The 27,935-nt window shown below is 41.4% G+C and overlaps 1 protein-coding gene and 1 long non-coding RNA gene across 3 annotated transcripts in view; one reads left to right on the top strand and one right to left on the bottom strand.

Annotated features, from left to right (window-relative positions):
* Positions 1-27,935, top strand: part of PRDM10 (PR/SET domain 10) — an 87,574-nt gene that overhangs the window by 18,860 nt on the left and 40,779 nt on the right. Inside the window, exons 2-5 of one of the 2 annotated variants that reach the window (XM_067751575.1) lie at positions 11,339-11,520; positions 13,914-14,078; positions 16,537-16,596; positions 24,040-24,111. In XM_067751575.1, the coding sequence (XP_067607676.1) occupies positions 11,452-11,520; positions 13,914-14,078; positions 16,537-16,596; positions 24,040-24,111 (366 nt within the window). In that variant the 5' untranslated portion in view covers positions 11,339-11,451. The remainder of the gene's footprint in view (positions 1-11,338; positions 11,521-13,913; positions 14,079-16,536; positions 16,597-24,039; positions 24,112-27,935) is intronic. The other variant, XM_067751574.1, reaches the window with a different exon arrangement.
* LOC137231051 (uncharacterized) lies at positions 3,013-27,271 on the bottom strand. Its single transcript, XR_010946364.1, has 5 exons — positions 27,026-27,271; positions 25,317-25,570; positions 23,589-23,667; positions 21,012-21,059; positions 3,013-4,139 (listed from the first exon to the last, which is right to left on the bottom strand). It is a non-coding gene; the product is annotated as an uncharacterized lncRNA (long non-coding RNA).

Genomic DNA, 27,935 nt, shown 5'->3' with positions numbered 1-27,935 from the left:
GAGTTCCAAAACTATTTCTTCCAGAAATCGATGAAATGTAAAATCTCAGCTTGCCATTCTAAATGAGTGAACATTGTGGAAGCCTTTTTTTTCACATTTAACTAATTAATTAATTAACTGAAGTATGGTTGATTTACAGTGTTGTATTAGTTTCTGGTGTACAGCAAAGTGATTCAATCATGCACATATGTATCTAGAGTTTTTCATATTTTTTCCATTATAGGTTATTATAAGATATTGAATATAGTTCCCTGTGCTATACAGTAGGACATTGTTTAGCCATTCTGTATATAATAGTTTGCATCTGCTAATCCCAAACTCCCACGCCATCCCTTTCCCCTCCCCCTCCCCCTTGGTAACCACAAGTCTGTTCTCTAGTCCATGAGTCTGTTTCTGTTTAGTAGATAAGTTCATTTGTGTCATATTTTAGATTCCACATATAAGTGTTACCATATGGTATTTGTCTTTCTCTGTCTGACTTACTTCACTTAGTATGATAATCTCTAGGTTCATCCATGTTGCTGCAAGTGGCATTATTTCAATTCTTTTTTATGGCTGAGTAATATTCCACTGTATGTATGTACCACATCTTCTTTATCCATTCATCTGTCGATGGGCACTTAGATATAGTAGAAGCCCTTTATTTCCAGTCTGCTTGGTCTGATTTTATAGCTCTCACATTTACTGTAGCACCTCAGTTGTGCAGTGGTGACCAGCTGTGCAGAGCAGAGCGCTCGTTGTGATTCTGTCCTGTTATGTCTTCTGAATCATGAGGATATGGGTTTAAACAACTTTGTCAGCTGTCGTGACATTAAATCAGCTGAAGGAGTTGATGAGTGATACTTCTCAGACTGGTGCTGGCGCACGGTGGCACATCCTGTCCTGAGCTTGGCCTTTGAGTGCTGTCTTCCCTCGGGCATGCCATGGCCACAGTGCCAGAGCGCTGAGCTGGATGATAGCTTCTGTAAAACGGAAGCTGCCCGAGACGAGTGGTTCCCAAAGTACCCTCCCCCGAAACAGTAGTGTTCTAGAGCTAGACCAAGGTGTTTTTTCATTTAAATAAAAATAAAGGATAGAATTTTCTTTATTTTGAGCTTCTGTCCCATGAAATTTCATTAACTCTTTGTTGCTATTACTGCCAATCACCTTAGTCAGCACTAGGAGGTGACAAATGAACAAGTAGCAAAAAAAGTTAGTGGAAAACTTGGGAAGACCTAGTCTTGCTTAATCTGATAGTTTAAAAAAATTATAAAATGAGCTTGGATGTGATTTTTATATAGCTCATATAATGGAGCCATTTATGCTGGAATCTTAACACAGGTCAAGTAATCTTAGTTTATGGAACGAGAAGCAGGGTGGAATGGTGGCCACCACATGGGCTCAGTAGCCACATGCCTGGGCTTCTGGGCATCACAGCTCTGCCACATAATAGCTCTTACCAGCTCTGTTACCCTGGGCAAATCACTTAATCTCTCTCTTTCTCTGTCCCTCACCTATAAAGTAGAGACAATAATGTACCAGCTTCATGGGTTATTGTGAAGATTAAATGAATCAATACATGTAAAGTACTTAGAACATGCCTGGCACGTAGTAAGTGCTATACAAATGTTAGCTAATATTGTTTTGTGACATAAAAAATATATATGTTAATGTTTCATGGTGCTTGGCAAAGAACACTGTGGTCCTGTCTTGTGAACATATTTGAGAACCATGGGCCTGGAATTTCTCTTCTAGTTCTGCAATTCTATTATTCTGTGTCATAGAATTGGATTCCCCATAATCTTTCTTTTCCATTTTTATGTTAGTGCTTTAATGAACATGTTCTTCTTTTTTTTCCCCCTTTCTACATAGAGTGAAATCATTCTTACCAAGTGGAATCTAATCTTAAATATGACTTCAGAAGGTGTCCTTTCTGTTTCTTGACATAAGGGTGTTTTTGTATCGTGTACATTAGTTACAGTCGTTTTCTACTGTTACACAGCTAATATCCTTCCGTTCTTTATCCTACGGATGAGAACACTGAAGCTCAGAGAGAGTAAACCAATTGTCAAAAGCTAAGAGTGGCAGATCTGTGATTTTAAGCCAGGCTGTCTGAATCCCGAGCCTGCTCTCCTATAAGTACGGCAAATCCAAGTTGCGGTTCCAGTGGCTGCGTGCCTATTCCAGTGTAACTAACCTAAAGCAAGCTCAGGCAGCATTCCCTTAAATGGAGACGGATTTCTATGTGAGCATTCCTGAAGGATGCTCTTTTTATACTTGGGTCAGCAAAAGTCACCAGATAGCTGTGCCTGTTCATTCCAAGAAAGGTGAAAGGCGAAGCAAACAAAAACAAGCAATTGCTTGTACATCAGGCCAGAGAGCCTCTGGGCCCAGCCATTGCCTGTTTGACCCGGGAGAACCCTCCTGTCGGTGCGCACTGCTGCCCTAGGCCTAAGGGGAGGCGCTGGCTGGCCTCCAGGCCTTGGTGTCTGTTCCCCGCCCAGCCTTCTCACGTGCCCTGAGGTCTCCCTACCGCTGGCCGCGCAGGGCTGGCTGCTGAGTTTGTGCACTGCGGGACGGTTGTTGCAGGCTGGGCAGCAGGAGCGCAGGGAGAGAAGGAGAAGGAAATCTGCCTCCTCACCCCCGCTCTGCTGGCTGGTCCCCTTCTGTTCTGAGCTCCCCACAGCTCCCTCCCACGATTGCAAAGCCACCTCCTCCACTTTCCTTCTCACAGTTTTTATATTCATTTTGCAAGTCTATCAGCCTCCCTCTAACTTCTTTCTATGGTGTGTGTCGTGTAGGATTTCAAGGAAGGAGTTAGCAGTCTCTGCTGGTTAGTTTGCCATGAGCCAGAAAAGTTGATTTGCAAGTGTACTGTCTGGATTGTGGCACACTTCCTTCCATGTAAAGGATGGTGCATCTGGAAGGCACCTCACCAGTGCAGAAACCTCTCTTGCATTCTTAGTGTTTCTGAGGTTCAACAATGTGCCATAATCCCGGGGAATTTAACAACTATCTATAACAATGTGTGTTTTTTTTTGTTTTTTTGTTTTTGTTTTTTTGCGGTACACGGGCCTCTCACTGCTGTGGCCTCTCCCGTTGCGGAGCACAGGCTCCGGACGCGCAGGCTCAGCGGCCATGGCTCACGGGCCCAGCCGCTCCGCGGCACGTGGGATCTTCCCAGACCGGGGCACGAACCCGTGTACCCTGCATCGGCAGGCGGACTCTCAACCACTGCGCCACCAGGGAAGCCCTGTAACAACGTTTTAAAGTGAAATTGTATTTATAGTTCATCCTGTTATCCCGGGTGCGCATCTACCTTTGAAGGTGGATCTGGGCCTCTTCTTCCACCTCTACGTGCAGGTGATGAAACGGGAGCTTCTCGACTCCAAGTCCTGAGTGGTTCTGGAGAATTGGCTTCTTTCAGCCCAAAAGGGCCGGTGTTGGTGGGAACCAGGCTGGTGGATGGTGAGGGGATACGGCTGTGGGGTGGGAACTACGAGGAGAGCAGGCGATGTGGAGGCTGGGTCACTGGGCCACTGCATCGTCTGGCTCCGGGCCAGCCTTGTTAGTGCAGCAGCTGGAAAGGCAGGCATTTCTCTTTCCTTCTTTCTCCCCCTCACGTTTCCTCACTGTCCTTTTTACCACGCAGGCATCCCCGGTGAGCTGGGAAGCCAGCTGCCCATCCCTCCCACTAGGCTGTGAGCTCCGTGGGAGCAGAGCTCTTGCTCAACCTTTCATGCTCGATGTTCACAAAGCATGAAAAGAATTGCTACCATTTCTCGAATGTTCGTCATTATGCTACGTGATCCCAAATGCTATCATGTTGTCTTGAATCTAAGATGTTGGTGGTAAGAAACAACAATTATTTTATGTATCATTACAAAAGGAAAAAGCCTTGCCAATTAAACTCTGATTCAAGTGCTTTTTGGTACTTAGAATTTTTATTGGATACTTGTTGAAAGAGCTCTTTTAGATTTATTTAGGCATAGATTTTTATCACATCACTCGTGTGTACATAAAAGGGAAAATATAAGTGAAATGAACTGTTTAAGATATTCCTAAAATGTTGTCGCTTTCAGAGGCTGACTTCAGAATCACTTTTGGCTCAGGGTCATCGATGTCTCTGTACCATCAAGAGTGCTGGGGACACAGCATTTCTGAAAAGAGGGCACACTGCTGTCACCAGGAATCTCCTCCAAACAGCCTGTACCCATTCTGGGAGTTCTGATCCCGGTGTTTTTTTATTCAGCCTGTGGCAGGCCTGTCTTTCCACGTATCTCAGTAATAACATTGCACAAAGCAGCATCATTCACGACGCTGTCTCTTATACGCAAGTCCCATAGGTTTGTTGGGCAAGGTCATTTTTCCAGTGATGGATATTTGCTTCCCTAATCAAATTTGTGCCCAGCTGCTGTTCCCATGCCTTTCCGTTTTAATGCCAAATTACAGTGTCATCTTTTTGCATTTAAAATGGCAGTTACACGCAGGGTGTCTGGTGCTCACAACACACATGACTCAGTGAAGCGAGGACAGAACTAATGAAGGGCTGTAAGCAAGGTCACACACGCGGGCAGGGCATCCACAGCCTCCCTGCCACCTGGGTGAGAGCGACGGTGGGACACCAGTGTTGTAAAATAGACCCCTCATTCAGAAGTGTTAACAGGTGAAAAAAAGTGCATTAGAGACTTGATGAAATGCAGACTGTTAAGTCTTAACAACAGCCATGCCGGGCAGATAATTTGGATTTTCCAACGAGGAGACTGAGGATTAGTCTGTGGCTTACTGACATCACACATGGTAGATTTGGGGGCATAGAACCCAGATTTGTCTGATGCTATAGCTCCTACTTTCAATTATATAACACCATTCATTTATATATATATATATATAAAATATGTAACATATGTAACATATATGTATATATATAGGACCTAGAACAGTATCTGGCACGTTTAATAAATATTTGTTTTTAATAAGTATTTAATAAATATTTGTTGAATGAAATCTAGAGAGGATAGAAATGCTTCTCTTCCTGGAAATGAAGTCTCTAACATTTTAGACAGTGGGTGAAAGAAGGAAGGTAGGTGGCCATTTTCTAGACAAGGTACAGCTTGTGGATCTCGGGTTCTTTCAGGTCAAGAAGACGAGCGGAGGAAGTCTGTCCCTAGCTCACAGAGCCTGTCAACACTTGCCTGTTGGACAGTGCTGAGGCAGTTCCTGGAATCATCCTTCCGCCTCGCCCATAAATCAAGATCAACAGCGTTCTATAAATTGTGCAGTTAAAAAAGTAATAATAGGGCTTCCCTGGTGGCACAGTGGTTGAGAGTCCGCCTGCCGATGCAGGGGACACGGGTTCGTGTCCCGGTCCGGGAAGATCCCACATGCCGTGGAGCAGCTGGGCCCATGAGCCATGGCCGCTAGGCCTGCGCGTCCGGAGCCTGTGCTCCGCAACGGGAGAGGTCGCATCAGTGAGAGGCTCACGTACCGCAAAAAAAAAAAAAAAAAAAAAAGTAATAATAAAAAAGGAAATCAAATATGACAAGCCTTGCTATGAAGAAAGTTCAGGTACAGGGCATTGGTTATTTGATAAATTGCTAGGTTTATAAAACTATGAGGACTTCCCTGGTGGCACAGTGGCTAAGAATCCGCCTGCCAATGCAGGGGACACGGTTCGAGCCCTGGTCCGGGAAGATCCCACATGCCATGGAGCAACTAAGCCCATGCACCACAACTACTGAGCCTGCGCTCTAGAGCCCGTGAGCCGCAACTACTGAGCCTGTGTGCCACAACTACTGAAGTCCGTGCGCCTAGAACTCGCGCTCTGCAACAAGAGAAGCCACTGCAATGAGAAGCCCGCGCACCACAACAAAGAGTAGCCCCTGCAAACTGCAACTAGAGAAAGCCTGTGCCCAGCAACGAAGACCCAACACAGCCAAAAATAAATAAATAAATTTATAAATAAAATTTAAAAATATGAAATGTTTTGAAAATTCTGAAGCTCTTATAGCTCATCAGTAAAATATGAAAGTTGACACATTTGAGCACTACCATGTGCTAAATCTGTGCCTGGGATTTTTACATATATCATGTAACCCTCACTGTAACACCAGTAGGTAATTATCATATCCACTTTACATAGGATAGTATCGAGGCTCAAGGTGTTTAAGTGATTTGGCCGAAGGATGTAACTACTGAGTAGCTGAGTCATTGGGGAAGCCCGGATGTTCAACTCAGAGTCTGTGGATTTTCTACTATACTCTGCTGCTTCCCGTCTACGCTTAAGGCTAGAAACCACTTTATACTCTCGTTTTACAGTTAAGGAAGCTGATGCTAGAGGATTTTAAAGTGACTTACTTAGTAGCGGAGTCATACCTAAAATTCAGTTTTCTTGAACAATTTATTAAACAATAAATAATTGCAGAATGTCACACTGTTTTGAATAGTTTATCAGTTACAGGAGCTCAATAGGTCTTATAAGTATCAATATATCTTAAAGAACAAGAACTGGGTATTCTGTATCACTGCTTTAGATTCCAGACACTTTTTAAATTAAAGGATTTTCACCATCTTTTATTAGTTTAATTTTTTTATAATGTATTTTAAAATAAATTTATTTATTTATTTTGTTTTTGGCTGCGTTGGGTCTTTGTTGCTGTGTGTGGGCTTTCTCTAGTTACGGCATGCGGACTTCAGTAGTTGCGGCACGTGGGCTCTAGAGTGCAGGCTTAGCAGTTGTGGTGCACGGGCTTAGTTGCTCCGCGGCATGTGGGATCTTCCCGGACCAGGGCTTGAACCCGTGTCTCCTGCATTGGCAGATGGACTCTTAATCACTGCGCCACCAGGGAAGCCCTTTTAATTTAATTTAATTTTGTTTTGGCTGTGCTGGGTCTTCGTTGCTGCCCGCGGGCTTTCTCTAGATGTGGCTAGCGGGGGCTACTCTTCGTTGCAGTGCACGGACTTCTCATTGCAGTGGCTTCTCTTCTTGCGGAGCACGGGCTCTAGGCACGCAGGCTTCAGTAGTTGTGGCACGTGAGCTCAGTAGTTGTGGCTCACGTGCTCTGGAGCGCAGGCTCAGTAGTTGTGGCACATGGGCCTAGTTGCCCTGCAGCACGTGGGATCTTCCCAGACCACTGCTCGAACCCATGTCCCCTGCATTGGCAGGCAGATTCTTAACCACTGGACCACCAGGGAAGTCCAAGAGTTTTCACCATCTTGGGCTTCTTTATGTGCTAACAGTACTCTAAAATTATTGGGAGCTGACACTGTGGGCAGTATTTCACATCTGTATTGCTAAATTTTACTAGCAGGCTTTCCTATGTGTCGATGAACTGTTCTGTTATTTTGCTCCTATCTGCCAAGTAGTTATTTTCATTTTTTTCTCCCCCTTTATCCTTGCCTTCTGCAGTCTCTGGTATTTTATGTCATGTAATGTATACTTCCTTATTTTGGTAAGATTAGAAAAAAGGTATTTCAGTCTAGAGTAAATATCCTGTCCCTTCCCATCTCTTCTTTCTTGTTCCTGTTCATCCTTGAAGATTCACCTTCTCTGAGAAGTCATCCCTGGACACCCCCATTGGGATCAGGTGTCTTCTCTCTTCCCACTGCGACCGATCTGTACAAATGATCAAGGACATGCCACACGACAGATCTAGAGTTACTCATATTCCTTGACCTGAAGGAACTTGAGTTGAGACGGGGAGGCAGACATTTAGACAGAAAAATGCAATATGATCGAACCTTTTTTAAAAATCTAATGTGTGAGTGTTTATCATGGAGCAGGCGTTGTGCTAAGCATTTTATGTGCATTATGTCATGTTCTGTCAATAACCTTATGATCCCGATTTTACAGAGAAGGAGAGGGATTTAGAGACTGTCCTTGCTTTGCCTGAGGTCAGTTAAGTCACAGAATTGCTACCGAAATCCAGGTCCAGAGCCCAAGCTCGTAGCCACTCTGCCTCTTGTACTGACTTCTGCCTCTGCACAGATGTGTCCCCTGGGCCCTCGCACGCTAGGCACAGGGAGAGGACAGCCCCAGTGCTGGAGTTCAGAAACTGATAGTTACTCTACCGTCATACAGCCACTGTAACTGACTCCAAATTATCCCTCAGAGACTTCAAAAGAATTCAAGGTATAGCACATTGTATGTCCAAACGCATTCATCACAAAAGATTAAAAACAACCTGTTTATCAACACAAGATTAAATACATTATGATATATTCATATAATGAAATGATGCAGCTGTAATAACGAATGAGGAAATGCTATATGGATATGGAACAATGTAAAGGGTATGATATTATATGGAATAAATAAGGTTTAAAAGAGATGCTGCTTTGTATAGAATCAATAGCATGCTGCTGTGTGTGGTTGCAGAGGCAGGGAATGTGTAAATTTTGCTTGTATATGCATAAAATATCTTTGGAAGAATAGATAACAAATTGATGGTATGGGTTGATTCTGAAGAATGGATAAGGGATTCCAGGTAGAGAGAAATAATAAGCACCTTTCTAGAAATGAAAACAAATAAGAAAGGCACTCTGGGCTGGTGTGTTTCCAGAGCGTGAGGGGTGAGCCTGCCTGGCTCCTCGCTGCGTCCCCTTGTGCACTTGAGTGATTGTACAATTGACAAACTAAGTTGAAAAAAAAAAAATCTCAAATTCCTGTATGGGAAAAGCATAACATCTCTTCTGTGGTATTAATTCCTGTTGAAAATACATGTCCTGAACCTAACCATGAAGACACATCAGACAAACTCAAATTGAGGGACCTTCTGAAAAACAAATGGCCTCTGCATTTCCAAAATGTCAAGGTCGTGGAGAACTAGGAAAGACTGGGGACTGTTCCCAATCAGAGGGGACAGACGGGACGTGTCCGCGGGATGCACCGTGTGCGATGCCAGATTGGATCCTGGGCCAGAAAAAAGGGGTTTCCTTCTCTGCAAAGGACGGTAATCAGACAATTGGCAGAAGTTGAATGTGGTCTGTAAATTAGGTTAATAGTACTGTTTTCATGTTAACGTCCTGATTGTGATAGTACTGTGGTTACGTGAGAAAATGTCCTGTTTTTAGGAAACAGACACTTAAGAATTTAGTAGTAAAGGGGCTTTGTGTCTGCAATTTACTCTCAAATAGTTCAAGTTAAAAAAACAAAAGAGAGGGAGAGAGAATAATAACGTAAGCATGGTAAAATGTTACCATTTGGGGAACCTGAGTGAAGAAGTACAGGACTTCTTTGTACTATTTATGCTGCTTTTCTGTCTGAAATTATTAAAAAATAAAAAAAGTTTTAAAAACACTTCTGATGTGGAACATTTTATGATTTTGTAATACTGAGCCTTTTATGTCCTTTTGTACAATTTTGTGATTTTCTTCCTATAGATCTTTATATTGTTGGTGACATTTATTCCTAAGTTTCTTAATATTTTTATTCCTTTTTTAAAAAATATAAGTTTTGTTGAGGTATAATTCACATACTGTGCAACTCACTCTGACCACCTTTGTACTATGCTTAGATAGTACCATTATATAAGGAAGGCATGCTTTTTTTTTTTAAAGACAACTTTATAGGGTATAATTTACACATGATGAAATGCACATATTTTAATTGAATAGGTTGATGACTTTTGACACATGAATTCCCCACGTAACCACCCCCCAGTCTAGATGCAGGATAGAGAACATTTCCATTTCTCCAGAGAGTGTGCCCCCAGCCCCTTTGCTTATATAGTCACCTGTTGGCGACACGGGCATCTTTTCCAGGACCCTCCGGTGTGTGCAGGGCGAGCGTGTGTGTGGTGGGGTGCCTTCGGGCGGGGGTAAGGATGGTAGCATTGCAGCCAAGCAGGAGCAGGTTCCTCAGTGGCTCCAAAGAGGCTCTCAGGCTGTTTGGACGTGGCTTTCCTGTATCCCAGACTTAGGCCCTGACATTGGGTGTTCCAGTTTCTTTTTTTCTTCTATAGGCCTTATTCTGGTTCAGAGGTTGGAGCATGTGTAGCCTAAGAATGTTTCTCAGCTTATTTCCGTTACAATGGAGAAAATTCTGGCTGGGTTCTGGGTAGTGGTCTTTTTTTTTTTTTAAAGAGATGTGCAATTTATTTATTTTTAAAATTTTTTGGCCATACCCCGAGGCACCGGGGATCTTAGTTCCTTGACCAGGGATCGAACCCACGCCCCCTGCATTGAAAGGCAGAGCCTTAACCACGGGACCACCAGCGCAACCCCTGGGCAGTGGTCTTTCTGACCTTTAGTTGAATGGTGTTCTGAGCAGTTTGGCCTTTCCTGTCCTGCTATTTAATGGGCTGGTGGGAGGAGGTGTATCAGGCCTGGCTGCCCTGATAAACAGCAGATCTCATGTGACCTTTCAAATGTCAGTGTTTTATCATCATCAGAAGGGAAGATTGATTAAAACATCTATTTTGGAAAATAATAATGTTTCAAGATGTAAATTTTGTGCACATTGATGTTTAGTTGATGTTTGATTGCTCACTCATCACCCCTGTATGGACCCAATGGGAAACAGAGTTTATATTTGTATTCACCAAATTGTGGCCCAGAAAATTCAGCTCCCTCTGCCTGCCAGTTTTTCCTCGTTTTGTGACTTTTATTATTCTGCTGTTCATTCTGAGTTGGTGGTATAGGAAGTCAGTGTCTAAACAAGTGTGCAGGGACTTCCCTGGTGGTCCAGTGGGAAAGAATCGGCTTCCAAAGCAGGGGACTTGGGTTCGATCCCTGGCTGGGGAACTAAGATCCCACATGCCTTGGGGCAACTAGGCCTGCACGCCACAACTACTGAGCTCTCGCGCCTCAACAAGAGAGCCTGAGTGCCGCAAACTACAGAGCCCACGCACCAAAACTAGAGAAGAGAAAACCCTCACTCCACAGCTAGAGAGAAGCCTGAGTGCCGCAAGAAAGAGCCTGTGTGCCACAACGAAAAGATCCTGCATGCCTCAGTGAAGATCCCGTGTGCCTGCAACTAAGATCTGACACAACCTAAATAAATAAAATATTTTAAACAAGTGTGCAAGGGAGGGACGAGCTGGCCGAGCAGCAGCGAGTCTTGGTGTGAACCCAGCACTTCCCTGCATTTAGCATCTGGGGCCTCATCCTTCTCAGGAGAGCTAAGAGGGCTGCCGTCAGCATTTGTGATGAAGGTTCCATCCACCTAACTATGCCCAGAGCAGAGCAAGTATGCAATACATTGCATCATTATTCCAAATAATTTCTTCATTTTTACCTTTTTGCCCAGGTGTGTAATCTTTCACAAAGCTTTTTTCCCCCCTTTTTGTGGTTGAAACTGTAATTTATTAAAATGCATTCATTTAGTTAAAGTCTTGGGTCCTTTTCTCTCTTTTTTCAGGCACGTTGCAGAGAGGCCTTTTTGTCCTTGATGAACACTCACGTGGTAGGCAGATGACTGTCCTTCACCCCGAGCTGCTCTAGGTGCCCAGGACGCTGTCCAGCAAAGAAAGGATGGATTCCAAAGATGAAAGCTCACACGTGTGGCCTCCGGCTGCAGAGCATGAGGAGAATGCCGCACAGGTGAAGAGTGGTCTTCCAGCTGGGCATTGACAGCAGTTTTTTAGTTGGTACAGTTTGCTGACAGCTAGAGAAATAGAAGCTCCTATGCAGTGATGAGTGGTTGGGAGGAAGCTGACTTGCAGAACTGGTGCAGAAGGAACGGGCAGCGTTTCAGCACCTTGGACGCTCCAGCAACGTGGGGTGCTGTGATTTTGCGGAGCTACATACCACTCATGGCTTCTCTGCCTTTCCCCTGTTTTATTGTCATAATCCACTTCACTGCTCCGTTTTATTACATGGTATTGGTGCTGAAAGCTTCAAACTGGAGGTTTTCTTTATGTAATCCTGGAAAGGGTTTTGTTTCTTCATGTGTAATGAAGTACAAAGGTATGCCTATAAAGTGAGTGGCTTTTCCATTTCTTCTCAAATTCAGGATGTAAACCTCTAATTGAAAGTTGTCCCATTGAATCCACAGCTCTGGAGGTTAGTCGCTTATTCAGATGCTGCTGTAACCAGTGATCTCTGCCTTTCAAATTGCTACCCTAACCAGCTACATGTTCTTTGGACTATTCTTAGCAAAGGCGAACCTCTGCATTTTTGGTATGCATTTGAATTTTGAGAAGAGTCAGCACTCATAGGGAGCCGTGTTTACATGTGACCAAAGTATAACACTTCATTTTAAAGCATTATAATATATATGTAATTTTAATTTAATTTTCGTCAAATTATATAACCATAGTATTATTACCCAAATCAGAAAATTAACATTGAAACCTTTAAATATACACATCTTATTTAATTTAAGCAATATAACAAATTTACAATACATAAAATTGATCACCTGGTATGATTTGAAAGTCTGAGTTTGAATACTGAGCAAAACAGTTCCAGAGATGCTTCCAGCAGAATAATTGAGAACGCTGTTTTGGTTCTCATGGAAACTATTTGGAAGGCTACTTTCATGTAGCTATATATTTTGGTGTATTTTGTTTATGAACAAAAATGTAGTTCATTAATAAATAGGGTCCACATTTGTGGGTGACCAGATGGTAGATGGCAGAGCTCAGCACCCTTTATTGCCCCCCTCCTCCCACTGTTCCTTCTCCCAACCAGGAATTCTGATTTAGCCCAGGACTGGGTGTTGAAGACCAAGTTGAAGAGTTTGGATAACTCTTAAGGAAATTTTATTTTTTCTTTTTCAAGCATTGAAACTACTTCAAGATTTTGATGTCAATGAGCAAATCTAAACTCACAAAATTATTTTGCAGCACTTAAAACTGCGCAAATATCTTAGAAGCCTAATTCTCGTATGGATGCAAACTGTATCTTCATGGGCAAAGCAGATTTATGTAGAAGCTGGACTAAGCGCTTAGTATAGAAGTGGAGGTTTGTTTTACTTATGTGGTGCTTGACTTCACTGGGTCTCCATTTTTCTTTCTGGGGATTGAATTAGCTTATGTCATCTTCGGGCTCTACTATTCTCCACTGGAAAAAAACTGAAATAAAAAAGTTAGGTCTAAAGCCAAGACAGTGTAAGAGGAAGGAATCCGACCTAAGAGGGTCTAACTTCAATATCAGCCCATAAACTATTTCTCTCCCAAATGTGTTCTTTGACCATCTGCTTTGTACCTTCAATATCAGATACTAGGCTGTATGCCAGCCTTCAAGAACCTCCAAAGCTGACTACTCGAAAGCACTTTACAGAATCCAGTTTCTGCTTTAGTTCTTGGTAGATAGAAAATTATCTCCCCTGGTGACAACTGAAATAGTTGTCCAAAACCCCTTAAAAGTACTCACTTAGAATTTTTTGTATTGTTACCTAGTTGGCAAGGGAGAGTTCTGTTACATTCACCGAGTCAGCAAATGTTTACCGACTCGCCTCCAGACCGGCCCTGGAGTATGAAAGAATTTGTAGGAAAGAAAGTGACCTTGTTTTAATGTGTTTGCCAAAAGGCACTGTTAGTGATAAAGTAGAATTCTTATGATGTGTTGAAAGCAACTGGTTTTTGAATCTTGACATTTTTTTTCACATTACAAATAATTTGTATTTTGTAGTTCGGTAATGTTGTCAACCATGCATCTTCTGTCACATTTCCAGGGTCAGTGAACCACCCTGTCAGTACGCCCCGAAAGAGATACCTGCATTGGACATTTGAGGCAAAGGGAACTTTAAATCGGTTGCCTAATATTGAGCAATAAGTCAGTGACAAGGTCCTTGGATCCTGTTGCCAAGTCGCTAACTCAGCATAGATGAAGGCGTATCAGTTGAGTTCTCCTTTCAGTGGGGATCTTTTAGAAATGCAAGTGTGTAATGTTCTCGGTCAGTCCTGCGTCTTTGTGAGACAGGTTTTGTTCCACAAGGGTGGTTACTACATACTTGCCGGTTATTTTTATTTTTTTATTTTTTGCCCCAGGTGCATTTTGTTCCAGACGCTGGAACTGTGGCCCAGATTGTCTACACCGATGACCAGGTCCGTCCACCACAGCAGGTGGTGTACACGGCAGATGGTGCCTCTTACGCGTCAGTGGATGGTCCGGAGCACACGCTGGTCTACATCCATCCCGTGGAAGCTGCGCAGGCATGTGAAGGACTGTGGTTTATAGTTTGTTTGTTAATCAGTTAATTCACCAATTACTTAGGTTTACTCTCTGCCAGTCACTGTGCTATTTGCTGGTGATACAGGAAATATTCATATAAGATTTATGCTCTCAAGGAGCTTATAACCAACTGGGCAGAGGAAGATATGGTTTATTTATTTAAATTAAATGTAATAAGGAGTTAGAGCACTAACCTCGAATGAGTTCTTTCCCCAACTGACTATTGATATTGATTTTTTTTTTTTTTTTTTTTGCATTATGCAGGCCTCTCACTCTTGTGGCCTCTCCCATTGCGGAGCACAGGCTCCGGATGCGCAGGCTCAGAGGCCATGGCTCATGGGCCCAGCCGCTCCGCGGCATGTGGGATCTTCCCGGACCGGGGCACGAACCCGTGTCCCCTGCATCGGCAGGTGGATTCTCAACCACTGCGCCACCATGGAAGCCCGATATTGATTTTTTTAAAATTATAAATTTATTTATTTTTGGCTGTGTTGGGTCTTCATTGCTAAGCCCGGGCTTTCTCTAGTTGAAGCCAGCAAGGGCTACTCTGTGTTGTGGTGCGTGGGCTTCTTATTGCAGTGGCTTCTCTTGTTGTGGAGCATGGGCTCTAGGTGCTTGGGCTTCAGTAGTTGTGGCTCACGGGCTCTAGAGCGAAGGCTCAGTAGTTGTGGTGCACGGGCTTAGTTGCTCTGCGGCATGTGGGATCTTCCTGGACCAGGGGTCGAACCTGTGTCCCCTGCATTGGCAGATGGATTCTTAACCATTGTGCCACTAGCGAAGTTCCTGATTGATTTTATTAACAAGATTATCAGCTTTTACTTTTCCTAAGGTATCAACAACCAGGCCAAACATGGTAACTTAATCAAGACAGATCAGTGAAAACATGCAGAGTTTTTCAGTTAAACGAGGGATCCTACTAGCTTATTAAGTGCTATTTACTAATAACTTACTGATGTGTAGACCTGTAATAGAAGCACAGGTAAAAACTGTACGATTACAGCTACTTTCATTTCTTCGCCAGTGACTCTGAATTTTAGTTTCCAAATGCATGACGCGAATATTCCCCAATATATAAATGTTAGTTTGTAGGGGCTTCCCTGGTGGTCCAGTGGGTAAGACTCCACGCTCTCGATGCAGGGGACCCAGGTTTGATCCCTGGTCAGGGAACTAGATCCCGCACGCATGCTGCAACGAAGAGTCTGCATGCTGCAACTAAAAAGATCCTGTGTGCCGCAACTAAGACCTGGCGCAGCCAAAATAAATAAATATTAAAAAAAAATGTTAGTTTGTATTGTCAGCACTTTACAGTGTACAAAGCACTTTTAAACACATTAAAAGAGAAATCAGTTCCATGGTTTATAGTAGGATCCTGGTAATAAAAATTTGCCCTCATGCAATATTTAATCAAGAGACTCAAATCACTCCCAAGAAGACATGGGACCCACCTAATAAATACCTTTCAAATCTACATAAAGATGAACGTGCCTAATAGTCAGATGGTACTTTTGGAATGTCCTTTCTTAGTTTTAGTCCCCTAGCTGTATTAAAATAAGTGCATGTAGATTATGTGAAGAATGTCCTGTGACCAACTTTTGGTTCATTACTGTGTTACTAAATATCTGAATTATGATAATTTTTTTTATTGTCAAATACGAGAAATCTGACACTGGCTGAAATTCTCTTTTACAGTTCTCTGGAATCAACACTTAACCTTAGTTCTTATGCCCATAGGTTTGCTAAAGCCTCGCGCAAATTAAAGTCTCTCAGAAAGAATACTTCTCTGGACTGGAGATTTTCTGTGGTACCCTGGCTAAAATCATTTTGAAGATTTTCCTTCTCCATTTATCTTTGCTGCACCATGGCCCAAATTATGTGTTTATAATCAGAACTTTTAAAATTATGATTTTACTGGCTTTTATCCAAAACAGAATCTGTGGAACATTAAATTCAATTTATTTTCCTTCTACTTCTCTTGTGATAATGAGTGTGCATTTATATTTGAAAGAGTTGTAATCCTTGGGAATACAGTACTCTTCTGTTTGCCGGTATATCTCCAACTATTTTCATTTAATTGCAAGTCTACTCCTGTGATAGAGTGTTACGTGTTGAATGCATGCCCCCTTGTTCATGGCATGCCTTTTTAATCAAGTGTGACATTCAGTCTCAGGAGAGACTTTGCTTTAGAGTAAACTCCTGAAATATGAAGTATGTTAGCCAATAGAGATGGTTAGCTTTCACAATCTCTTTGGAGCCATCTGGATGAAAGGCTTTAGCAAAATGTAAGATTACTATCTTTATCTTCTTTGTTAACGAAAGATTATTACTAGCTATTTGGTAGTTAACTGTCTCAAGAATTGGTGCTTAGCAGTAGTATAATTTTTCCTGTGTAGATGAGCTGTCTAACGATCTATTGATAAGTTTTTGTTGTTGTTTGTTTAGACGCTGTTTACAGACCCAGGCCAGGTAGCTTATGTCCAACAGGATGCTACAGCTCAGCAGGTAATGAGTTGCTTTTTTGCCTTTTTGTTGATTGTGGGTAATACTGAAGTTACCCTTCCCTGGAATGCCCCCAACCCTCTGTACTGTGCATTCTCTGGATGTCTATTTCTCATGCGTTTAGAATATTCTCAATGTCCGTTAATGAAAACAAAGCAGGACATGACACTAACACACTCCAACCAGTATACATTGCAATAGCGTGGTAATAAAAAAATGATTTGTCAGGGGAATTCAAGCATTAAATTAAAATAAGCATATCAACTGGGTATTGGTTCAAGTTCCAAAGAGTAATCCTGAGTTTCAAAAGTGTCTATGGAAATTGGGAAACATTTTAGTACTTGGTATTTTTTTTACATTATTGAATTATAGTTGATATACAATGTTGTGTTAGTTTCTGGTGTACAGCAACGTGATTCAGTTATATATATATATAATATATATATTCTTTTTTCATATTCTTTTCCATTATGGTTTATTACAGGATATTGAATATAGTTCCTCGTGCTATACAGTAGGACCTTGTTGTTTATCTATTTTATATATAGTAGTTTGTATCTGCTAATCCCAAACTTCAAATTTATCTCTCCCCCGCCTTTCCCCTTTGGTAACCATAAGTTTGTTGTCTATGTTTGTGTATCTGTTTCTGTTTTGTAAATAAATTCATTTGTATCATATTTTAGATTCCACATACAAGTGATATCATATGATATTTGTTTTTCTCTTTCTGACTTACTTAGTATGACAATCTATTTTTAAATATTAGGGAAAAATTCCTGCTTAAATTACATATATATTTAGTGGCAACCTTCCTCATTCTACTTTCAGAGAATTGAGATTCTTCTTGGTTTTCTTTTAAAACATTTCTTTCCTTTTATCTATATTTCTAATATATCCTACTTGACTTTGAGGGACTTCTTCGTTATTTTCCTCCAGGTTGCAAAAGTGATAAGGAAGGTGCAGAAACTAGATATTGTCAGTCTTACCCTCAAGGGAATGTGAATCCAAATAGTTTTATTTTCATGTTGGCTAGTATGACTGTTATTTAGCTATACCACTGAGTGTCATGAGTAATTATCAAGTAAATTCTCATTAGTAAGCACTTTCTGCTTTTAAAATTTTTTAGTAGGTGATTTGGAAACTTGCATTTTAAAATTTGGAAAATGAACAGTAATTGTGTTGCTATTATTTATGAAATCTAGCGAGAATTAGGAGTCTTCATCATAGCAGTTATGGTTGAATTTATTCCTGACTGGTAGTGACCTACAATTTTGTGGGTCTGCCATCTTGAATGAGAACTTGTCTTAGTTCATCTGGGCCGCTATAACAGAATGCCATACACGGGGTGGCTTACAAACAACAGAAACTTATTTCTCACAGTTCTGGAGGCTGGGAAGTCCAAGACCAAAGTGCCAATAGATTTGTTGTCTGGTGAGAGCCCTCTTCCTGTTCACAGATGGCTGTGCCCTCACATGGCAGAAGGGGTGAGGCTGCTCTCTGGAGTCTTGTATAAGGGCACTAATCCCATTCATGGGGGCTCTACCCTCATGACCTAATCACCTCTCAGAGGCCCCACCTCCTAACACCGTCACAATGGGGATTAGGTTTTGACATATGTATAAACTTTGGGGAGACACAAATGTTCTGTTGCAGAGTTATTATTTTATTTTAGTAATTTTGTACTAATTAAGTTTACTCTTGATAAAACAAATCATGTCCATTTCTGTGAATATTTATTGATTCCACCAAGCAAGCAATGGATAGATTTAATTCATTTTTACAACTTGGAAGGAAAAAAATAAAATGAAATGCCTTTGTGTTTCATAGATGATTAATTCATTCACTAATATTTGGAGTAATGATTTTTTTTTCATAAAAAGTTGAAGCAATACAAAATAAAAGAGAAGTACATTAAAAAACCCAAACAAACAAATTCTGTCCAGGAACATCCTCATTAATTTACAATTGGTAACTATTATTCTAGACTTCCTCCCAGACATAAAACAGACAAAGATAAACAAGCAGGGGAAAATTGTGCCCTAAATGCTATTATTAATCTAAATGCTTTAAACTTAAATTTACTTGAGTGTAATAGAAGGAAAGCAAATGGAGATGAACCGGAAAGAGGTTGGAGTCCTCACGGTTTCCTAACCGGCCTTGGGCTCCGGTCCCCTGTGTCCTCAGCTCTTGCTGTGATGACCTGACATCAGCACACTGACACTTCCTCCCCCTCCTCTCCTCCCCCAGTGTTTGGTGTTAGTTGCATTATTATTGTAACTAATGTATTTATGTTCTGTTCAGTAACCACAGCTACTTAGAATTTTGCTCCATTATCTCCTGGCATTTAATTTATACAAACCTTGAGTCTAATTTTGATTATTTTCCTCATTCCTTTTCTATCTTAATGGCTGTTTGAGTGTTTCTTTATCCTTGAAGTTTTTCTTTGAAGTCTAATGACTTCACCAGCATTTGAATCAGAATTCCCTAGGACAGGGTGTGTCCTTTTCATGTATAGGTTAAGACTCTGTTTCGGGAACATTTTCATCTATTAGGTTTTTGAAGATCTATTCAGTTTCATTTGATATGTTCACTTTTCCAGGAATATCAGTGTGAGTATATTGATTCTGCTTTCTATATCTAACATTCTCTCTGTGCTCATTTTTATATCTATTCTTTTCCACGTTATTTGTGTAATTTGCTTTATGTCCCCCATATTTCCTTACTGTTTTTTAAACTTTTTAATTAAATTATAACATACATATGGAAAAGTGCAAAAACTTATAAGCAATAATGCAATGATATACCACGAAGTGAACACACTCTGTAACCAACACCCAGATTAAATAATAGAACATTACCATCTCCTAAAAGCCATCCTCACGCTCTCTCCTAATCACTTCTCCTTCCCTTCTCCTCAAAGGTCACACTCTCCTGCCTGCTGACACTGTAGACTGGTTTTCCATGGTTTTGAACTTTATATGAACAGAATACCTTAGTATGGTTTCCTTTTTGTCTTTTTTTTTTTTTTTTAAATTTTTATTTTGGCCTTGCCACTCAGCTTGTGGGATCTCAGTTTCCCCATCAGGGACTGAACCCAGGCCACGGCAGTGAAAGCGCGAAATCCTAACCACTAGACCAGCAGGGAACTCCCCTTTTTGTCTTGTTCTTTGGTTTAACATTCTGCGTGGGAGAGTCACGTTGTTCATGTTGTTGGGTGCCCCCGCGGTTTCCTTCCCTTCTATTTTTATCGCTATATCGTGTTCAGTTTTATGAAAGTACCATAATACATCCAGGAGTGTGATCCTCCCTCCACTTTGTTCTTCTTCAAGAGTTTCTTGGCCCTTTGCTTTTCCATACACATTTTAGAATCAGCCTGAAGTTTCCACCGAAGTCCTGCAGGAAACTTACTGGCATTTCGTTGCATCTATGGATCAGTTTGTGAATCACTGACATCTTTATAATATTGAGTCTTCCAATCTGTAAATATGATCTATCCACGAGTTTATTTATTTTTAAAATTTTTATTGAAATATAGTTGATTTAGAATGTTGTATTAGTTTCAGGTATACAGCACAGTGATTCAGTTATACATACATGTATAAATATATGTATTCTTTTATTACATTCTCTTCCATTATAGGTTATTACAAGATATTGAGTATAGCTCCCTGTGCTACACAGTAGGTCCTTTATTTTATTTTATTTATTTATGTTTGGCTGCGTTAGGTCTTCGTTGCTGCATGCGGCCTTTCTCTAGTTGCGGCAAGCAGGGGCTACTCTTTGTTGCGGTGTGCAGGCTTCTCATTGCGGTGGCTTCTCTTTGCTGCAGAGCACGGGTTCTAGGCACATGGGCTTCAGCAGTTGTGGCTCGTGGGCTCTAGAGCGCAGGCTCAGTAGTTGTGGCGCACGGGCTTAGTTGCTCTGCAGCATGTGGGATCTTCCCAGACCAGGGCTCAAACCCGTGTCCGCTGCATTAGCAGGTGGATTCTTAACCACTGCACCACCAGGGAAGTCCCAGTAGGTCCTTGTCGGTTATCTATTTTATATATCATAGTATCCTTGAGTTTTAAATAAAAGTTGAAAATTGTCTTCTGGGTAGAGGTTTTTCGATAGATTTATTCCTAGATATTTGGTGTCTTTTGATGGTATTGTAAATTATGGTATGATTTTTTTAAATTTTATTTTCTAAGTTCTATTTCTGATTTTCTTGATAAATAGTCAGGTTGTCTATGATTACTGACATTTTTACTTCTTTCCAATATAAGGAAAAAAATCCAAAACTAGATTTTTTTCCTTCTTTCTGATATAAGCATAAAAAATCCAAAGCTGGATTTTTTCCTTCCAGTTTTATTGAGATATAATTGACATACAGCACTGTATTATAAGTTCAAGGTGTACGGCATAATGTTTTGACTTACCTACATCGTGCAGTGATTGCTACGATAAGTTTAGTGAACATCCGTCATCTTCAAAATTAAACAAATAGAAAAAAATATTTTTTGGTGATGAGAACTCTTAGCATTTACTCTCTTAACAAGTTTCACATATAGCACACAGCAGTGTTCATTATATCTATTGCATTGTACATTACATCCCTAGGACTTATTTATCTTGTAACTGGAAGTTTTACCCTTTGACCACCTTCATCCAATCCCCGCTCCCCCATCCACCACCTCTGGTAACCACAAGGGGCATCTCTTTTTCTATAAGCTTTTATGTTTGTTTTTGAAGTATAATTGACCGACAATACTGTGTTAGTTCCTGTTACACAACATAATGATTTTTTGTATACATTTCATACATTCCGCGATGTCTAGTTACGATATGTCGCCACACAAGGATATTACTCACTGACTGTATTCCCCACACTGTATATTTCATACCCATGACTCACTTATTTTGCAACTAGAGGTTTGTACCTCTTAATCTGCCTCACCTATTTCTTTCCTTCCCCCACCCTCCGATACTCCGGTAACCACCTGTTTGTTCTTTGTCTATAACTCTGTTTCTGTTTTGTTATGTTTGCTCACTTACATCTTTTATTTTTTATTTCTTCTTTTGTCCCCCCCTTGGTCTGCTGGCTAGGATCTCCAATACATTACTGAACAGAGGTGGTGCTAGTAGGTTTGTAGATTTCTCATTTTCCTTCCTGATCGCAGAGGAAAAACTTTCACTACTTTACTATTAAGAATGATGTTTAGTGCAGGATTTTCTTTTCTTTTTTTTGGCTGCACTGTATGGTTTGGCTTGTGGATCTCAGTTCCCCGACCAGGGATCGAATCCGCGCCGCCTGCAGTGGAAGCGCAGAGTCTTAACCACTGGACTGCTGGGAAGTCCCTAGTGCAGGATTTTTATAAAAAGAACACATTGATTAAGAAAGCTCCCTTTATTTATAGTGTTTAATGCGTGTTTATTATTGATTGATGTTGATTATTATTCATGGATGTTGATTTTTATCAAATGCTCCTTTTGAATCTGTTGAGATTTTTCTCTTTACTGTTAATAAGGTGGATTATATTAATTGATATTTAAAAGTTAATCCAGCCTCGCATTCTGTAATAAACTCTATTTGCTCCTTTTCATATATGTCTGGATTTGGATTTGGTCTGCTAATATTTCGTTTGGGGTTTTATATGTTTATTCAATAGTTGACTGTATTTTAGCCAGTGTATTTGATATTTTTTTCTTTTAAAGTAGCTTTCATCTTGATGATATTTTTTTCTTTTAATAACATCCTGAAAAGCTACATCATCATTTTTGTTGTCTGTATAGTATTCTATTATGGGGATGTACTATTATTTATATTCTCCATCTATTGTTTTATATGTATGTTCTTTCTTTCTTTCTTTCTTTTTTGCTACTATAAAGAACATTCTCACAGACGTCATATCAGATTATTTCCTTAGAATAAATTCCCCAAAGAGAAATGATAGAGACTAAAGGTAGTCACATTTTAAATTATTTAAGAACCAAGATTTTTGTGAAAGTGAAAAAAGATACAAATATAAAAATCAAACACTTTAAATACAAAGTTAGAATCCTAAATTTGAATTAGAATATCAGTATGAACTCATGACTTTTTTTTCTCTTAAAAAACATGTTTTCTAGTTCTGGCCACTGAAAAGGTTTAGATGAAGTCATCAGTCCAGTAGCAATGATGTAGTCTCTAACTACAGTTTTCCAATAAAAGGAATCAGGGCTACTTAGAAAAAGGACAGATTCTAGCCCTGGGGCAGAAAATGTACAAGATGTGCCTGAAACATCTTGTCTTATCAGAATGCAAGGAAGCGAGTAAAAACTTCTCTTCTGGGGTCCTGGGAAGAAACTCAAGATCTAACTTGAAGGGGCCAAAATGGGACAATTTGACTCATGAAAAAGGAAAAATATCTACAGTAGATTGAAACACATTAAATATATTTAAAATCCACAAGTTCATACTGATATGAAAAGAAATAACTCTTTGGTCACTTTTTGAGGCTGCTAGGGGACCACCACATTATTAGGAAAAGTGGTAAATGGCTGGAAAGAATCCAGCCTTTCCCCCCGAGTGTCCACAGGTAAACAATCACTTGATGAGGGAAATTTCATTATAGAGGCATCCAACTAATAAAGAAAGGGGGGACGACTGGCTTAGAGTCTCACCATTTTTCATCTCCTATCATCAGAAAAAAGCTGATGAGGCACTTTGTAATGAATGGATCAACTTACCCCCTGAACATTGTCAATATCACTAAAAAGAGAGAACATTCATTATAGGGTTCCTGGTGTTGTGTACCTCCTCTTGACATACAGCACTGTATTTTTCCACATAAGAGCTATTCCTCCCCCAAAATTGAACCTGAATCTGATCGAGTCTCTAGATTTCACTGCCAACTAATAGGAAGCACAGTAAACAAAATGGAACAAGTTACAAGACACACAAGAATGCAGTTAGCACCATCTAGACTGCGGGAAGCAGACAAATTGCAGAAGAAAAGAAGAGAAATGGAACTTACAGATTAAAGGAGACTTCAGAGACATAGCAGTCAGATGCAGCACGTGGACCTTGATTGGGTCCTGATTTGAACAAGCCAACTGTAAAAAAAAATTATGAGACAATTGGGGAGATCCTAACAATAATTGGATATTTGGTGATGTTAAGGAATGATTATTTTTTAGGTATGATAATAAATAAAATATAAAAGTCCTTTTCTTGTAGAGATATCTACTGAACTACTTAGAGATGAAAATATATAATGTTTGAAGTTTGCTTCAAAACAATCGAGTGAGGGGGAAGGTGGGCGGGAGAACAGCTGAAGGAAGGTGAGCTCTGAGTTGATAATTGTTGAAGCCAAGTGATGGGTACACAACATGTATTATACTATTCTCTCTATTTGATATAGGTTTGAAATTTGTCATTATAAATGAGAAAGTCATTTTGATAGGACTTTCTAAATTGCTTTTCAGATGCTGAAAAAGTTTACATTCCCACCAACAGTGTATGAGATCGCCCATTTCCACACGCCCTTGCCACGTTGGGTATTTGCATTCTTTGAATATTTTGCCAATCTGATAAGGAAAGTGGTTATTTTGTTGCTTTAATGTTAAGGTATCATTTTAATTAGAGGTTTTGTTGCTATTTGCACCTTAGAGGGCCCTTCCTCTTCTCCAGTCTCCAGAAACAATCTGCCTGTTTATGTTTTGTACAAAAGAAAAGTTGTTCTCAGACAGCTCTGTGAACCCGGCATAACAGGCAGTACAGCCATTGCCTTAGCATCTGTCTTTATTGCAGTTTCCTTTCAACCCGCACGGTTTTTATTTCCGGCTATAACACCTCAGTGATTATCAGTTAATTCCATGACCTGGATAGATTCTGGATAGAAAGTTAGAGTGAGGGTTTAACATAGATGATGGGTGCCTTTTTTTTCAATCCTTAGCAAAAAGGTGCCTGTTTTTTCAATTGTCGGTAGTGGTGGCAAAATCCATTTGAAACCTTTTTCATATACGCATTCCCTCGTCCGTAAGGAAGGCAAGGGACTCTCCAGACCTAGAAGCACAGTCTCCGCTTTGTTTCTGAAAAGGAACATGTGTGGCTCCCCACACACTGAGAGGAAAATATGCTGCCCTCATAATTGGTCTCAGTAGGAACCCGGAGCATTCTGTTGTGTTTGCTGCTGTCCAGTGTAGTTTCATGTTTCACTCTCAGATAAATTGTATACTGAAATGCATTATGTCGCTTCAGAAATAATTACCGAGAGTGATGTTAAGTGGGAAGGAGAAGGTATACCACGAGTTTAACAAATTCCTTTTCCTCTCGCCACGCTTTATCGTGTGTGACAAAATGAACGGGCGTAAACTATTTTTGTTACTAATCTTTTCCTCTAAGGGAAGTTGGCACCATGGCTCCCCGCCCTGCTGCCGGGCCGTTGCCTCAGGAGCAGGTGTGTTACCTCGCTGCTCGTCGCTCGGGTACTCACGGTGTATGCGCTGTTTACCTTCTCCTTGAATCGACTCCAGTCCACAGGGGCCATTGTGATGTAGCAGAAAAGCAGGGCAGAGTCAGAATGTGGATTTCCTCTCTGCCACTTAGGAGCTGGGTGGTAAAGTGATCTGGCCTCAGAGGAATTTAGATTCCTCTGGCACGCCGTAAATGTCAGTTGAATTTGAATTATTAGTGAAACAAACCTGTAATGCATTCCTACTGTGTGTTAAGGTCCATGCTATCTGAAATACACGGTTCTTACCTACAAATGATTATCCCCGCTTTCCATCCCTTTTCGACGGTAACTTGCCTGATTCTGGTATATGTTCCACCTGTGCTTTAGCATCAGTCCCTCTAGGAAATGCTGAAGGCTTCAAGCCTTTTCTTTGCCACAGCCTTTGAGGAGAGTTCCAGCCCAGGGACGAGGAGGTTGTCCGTCTGTTTTGATGTCAGCTTTCTCAGCAGTGGCGAGAAGCCAGTAGTAACTTGCCTGACCCGCAGTCTTTCTAGCAGCATCTGTTGGGGAAAAATACAGCTCAGCTTCATGGGAGTTAACTCCCAATTGCTGAATCCATTCTTTCAGGTTGGCTCTGCAAAGAGATAAAGAATTTATGAGGAGTGGAGGTGGATATATGCTTTGGTTTGTTCAGTGTGTGATAACATTCATCACTAAGGCTGGCATAAGCTCTGAGTGGCTTAGAGTAAAGGGTGATATCGAAGCTGCGCTCTGAGACAGCAAGTGGGAGCCGATCAGATCAGGGTGCAGAGGGGGTGGCAGTTGCAGTTCTGTTGCCAGAAGTCCCTATTCTTTTGCTTGTTGACTCCTCATGTCAGTGGGCATTTTATTGTTGTTATTGAAGTTGAAGCAGAAGCACCTCCCAGAATTTTGTCCTCCTGTCTACACTTCTGAAAGGCCCTGAGCTACAGATGGAATGTCATGCAAGAGTCTGGCTCCTGGGTTAAGTGAATGCATGTTAAAACACGCATGTGCTATCTGAGGTAACTGATTTTATCTGCCTTCTTCAGCCTGAGGGTTTCCCATGTTGGGCAGTGACCTTTAACTGCCTTGGCAGGTCAGATTCTGTAATATTGTTTCTTTACAGAGTTTGAGAGGTTCTTAGATGCACCACTGAGAAAGGATGTTTCTCTGAAGAGCTGCAGAATATCATTTCCCAAAGGGCCAGATGTATTTCCACAAACTAATCTTCATTGGATACCTGCTATGTGGCCAGCAGCCTTTTAAGGTTGTAAAGGAAATACATGCTGTCACCTCGGTCCTTAAAGAACTTAGATAATAATAATAATCTATTACTATTAATATTAAGCACTTACTAAATGCCAGACACTCATATACTGGCCTCATATACACGTTGTTCCACTTAATCCTCACAACAACCTATGAGGTATGTATTACCATGCCCATTTTACAGATAAAGAAACAAAGGTTCAGAGAAGTGTGTTAACTTGCCAGCATCTTAATCGAAATCTGTCTGACTCCAAAGCCTGTGGTCTGCTTGCGTGAGGTACAGTTCGAGAGGCAAGCTGGGCTCCCAGGGAAATGCACACGAATTGGCAATGGAGACAAAGCTACGAGGAACAGCTAAGGTGTGACATGTCAGAACCAAGATTCTGAAAGATCTTGGCAGACTGAAAGAACAGAAAAGACAATAAAATGAAATTTACTAGAGATACATGGCCATTTAAATAAAAATCAGCTATGTAACTCCTGAGCAGGAGAAAAAGCGTTCAGTAGCGCTCTTTGAGCAGACAAGAGGACCCAGTGACCTGCCACTTCCAAATGGGGAGCGCTAGGACGTGGCGGTCTCCAGTAAACGCTGGTGCAAGCTGATGGGGATCCGCTGAGGGGTGAATGGACACAGCAGGACCGTGAGCAATGGGTCAGTGCATTAGGGGTTTGGGTCTTGAAGTACTGGAGGAACTGTCTTCATGGGGCACAGAGGGGGCACTTACTTGGTGTAACTTGAGAGGGAAGTCGGGGAGGTCTTGACTCCACGGGAACATCCCTGAGCTGTTCCAGAACCATCCGGGCTGCCTGGTGGGCAGTGTGAGGAAACGTGAAGCCCAGGCTGGACGGTGTCGCTGGGTGGGATTCTGTGACTCCAGGGGCTGCAGAAGGTCAGAGCAGAGAGCGGACGCTGTTCCCAGAGAAAGCAGACGACGAGGACGGGGTTTAGACGGTTGCCGAGGGAAGAGCATTTTAGGCGAGGAAAGACAAAGAAAAAAGGGAGTAGGCACTTCCAAACACGTGTCTTACTTGTTGAACAGGGGGAGGGCATGGCTTGAGTATGAGTAATGGTGCTAATGGAGCAGGAGAAATGCGCTTGCGTCAGAGGGATCTGAGTGGTATATATCCCGAGGCCGCTTATTTAGAAGGTGAGAACTTTTAAGGTACCATTATTTTCCTCCGGTGTATTTGGTAAAGTTAATCGAATCCATGACCCAAACCGTGTCTTATTTGCAAGAGACTAATTTCAGTGTGATGAACAAAATAGGCATCTCTTTCCTTGTTACTTACAAACCTCGGCCTCTCTGAAGTGTGTGACAGGAGAGCTGGTACCCACTGAATTTTACCAACTGCGTCTTGCACCACGTGTTCAATTTTAAAGCCACGTGGTTGAAGGTGGGTCAGATCTTTACCTGCATTATGGTGTGGCCCCCTGCAAAGGCAGGAGGGTCCCCACCCCAAACCAAACTGAGGCTGATGATACCACACATGTTCCAGGAGGGTTTGGAAGGGTTCATTACTTTCATATTTGAAGTCTCCGGGGAGACAGGGCAGGCCCCTCATTCAGGTTTGGAAAGGCTGAGAGACCAAGGAAGTGGGACTTGAGGTGAAGGCTGGGATCGGCACGACAGTCCC

Source organism: Pseudorca crassidens, chromosome 9 (assembly GCF_039906515.1).
Source record: "Pseudorca crassidens isolate mPseCra1 chromosome 9, mPseCra1.hap1, whole genome shotgun sequence".
Classification (NCBI taxonomy): domain Eukaryota; kingdom Metazoa; phylum Chordata; class Mammalia; order Artiodactyla; family Delphinidae; genus Pseudorca; species Pseudorca crassidens.
This window is presented reverse-complemented; position numbering and strand designations above follow the sequence as displayed.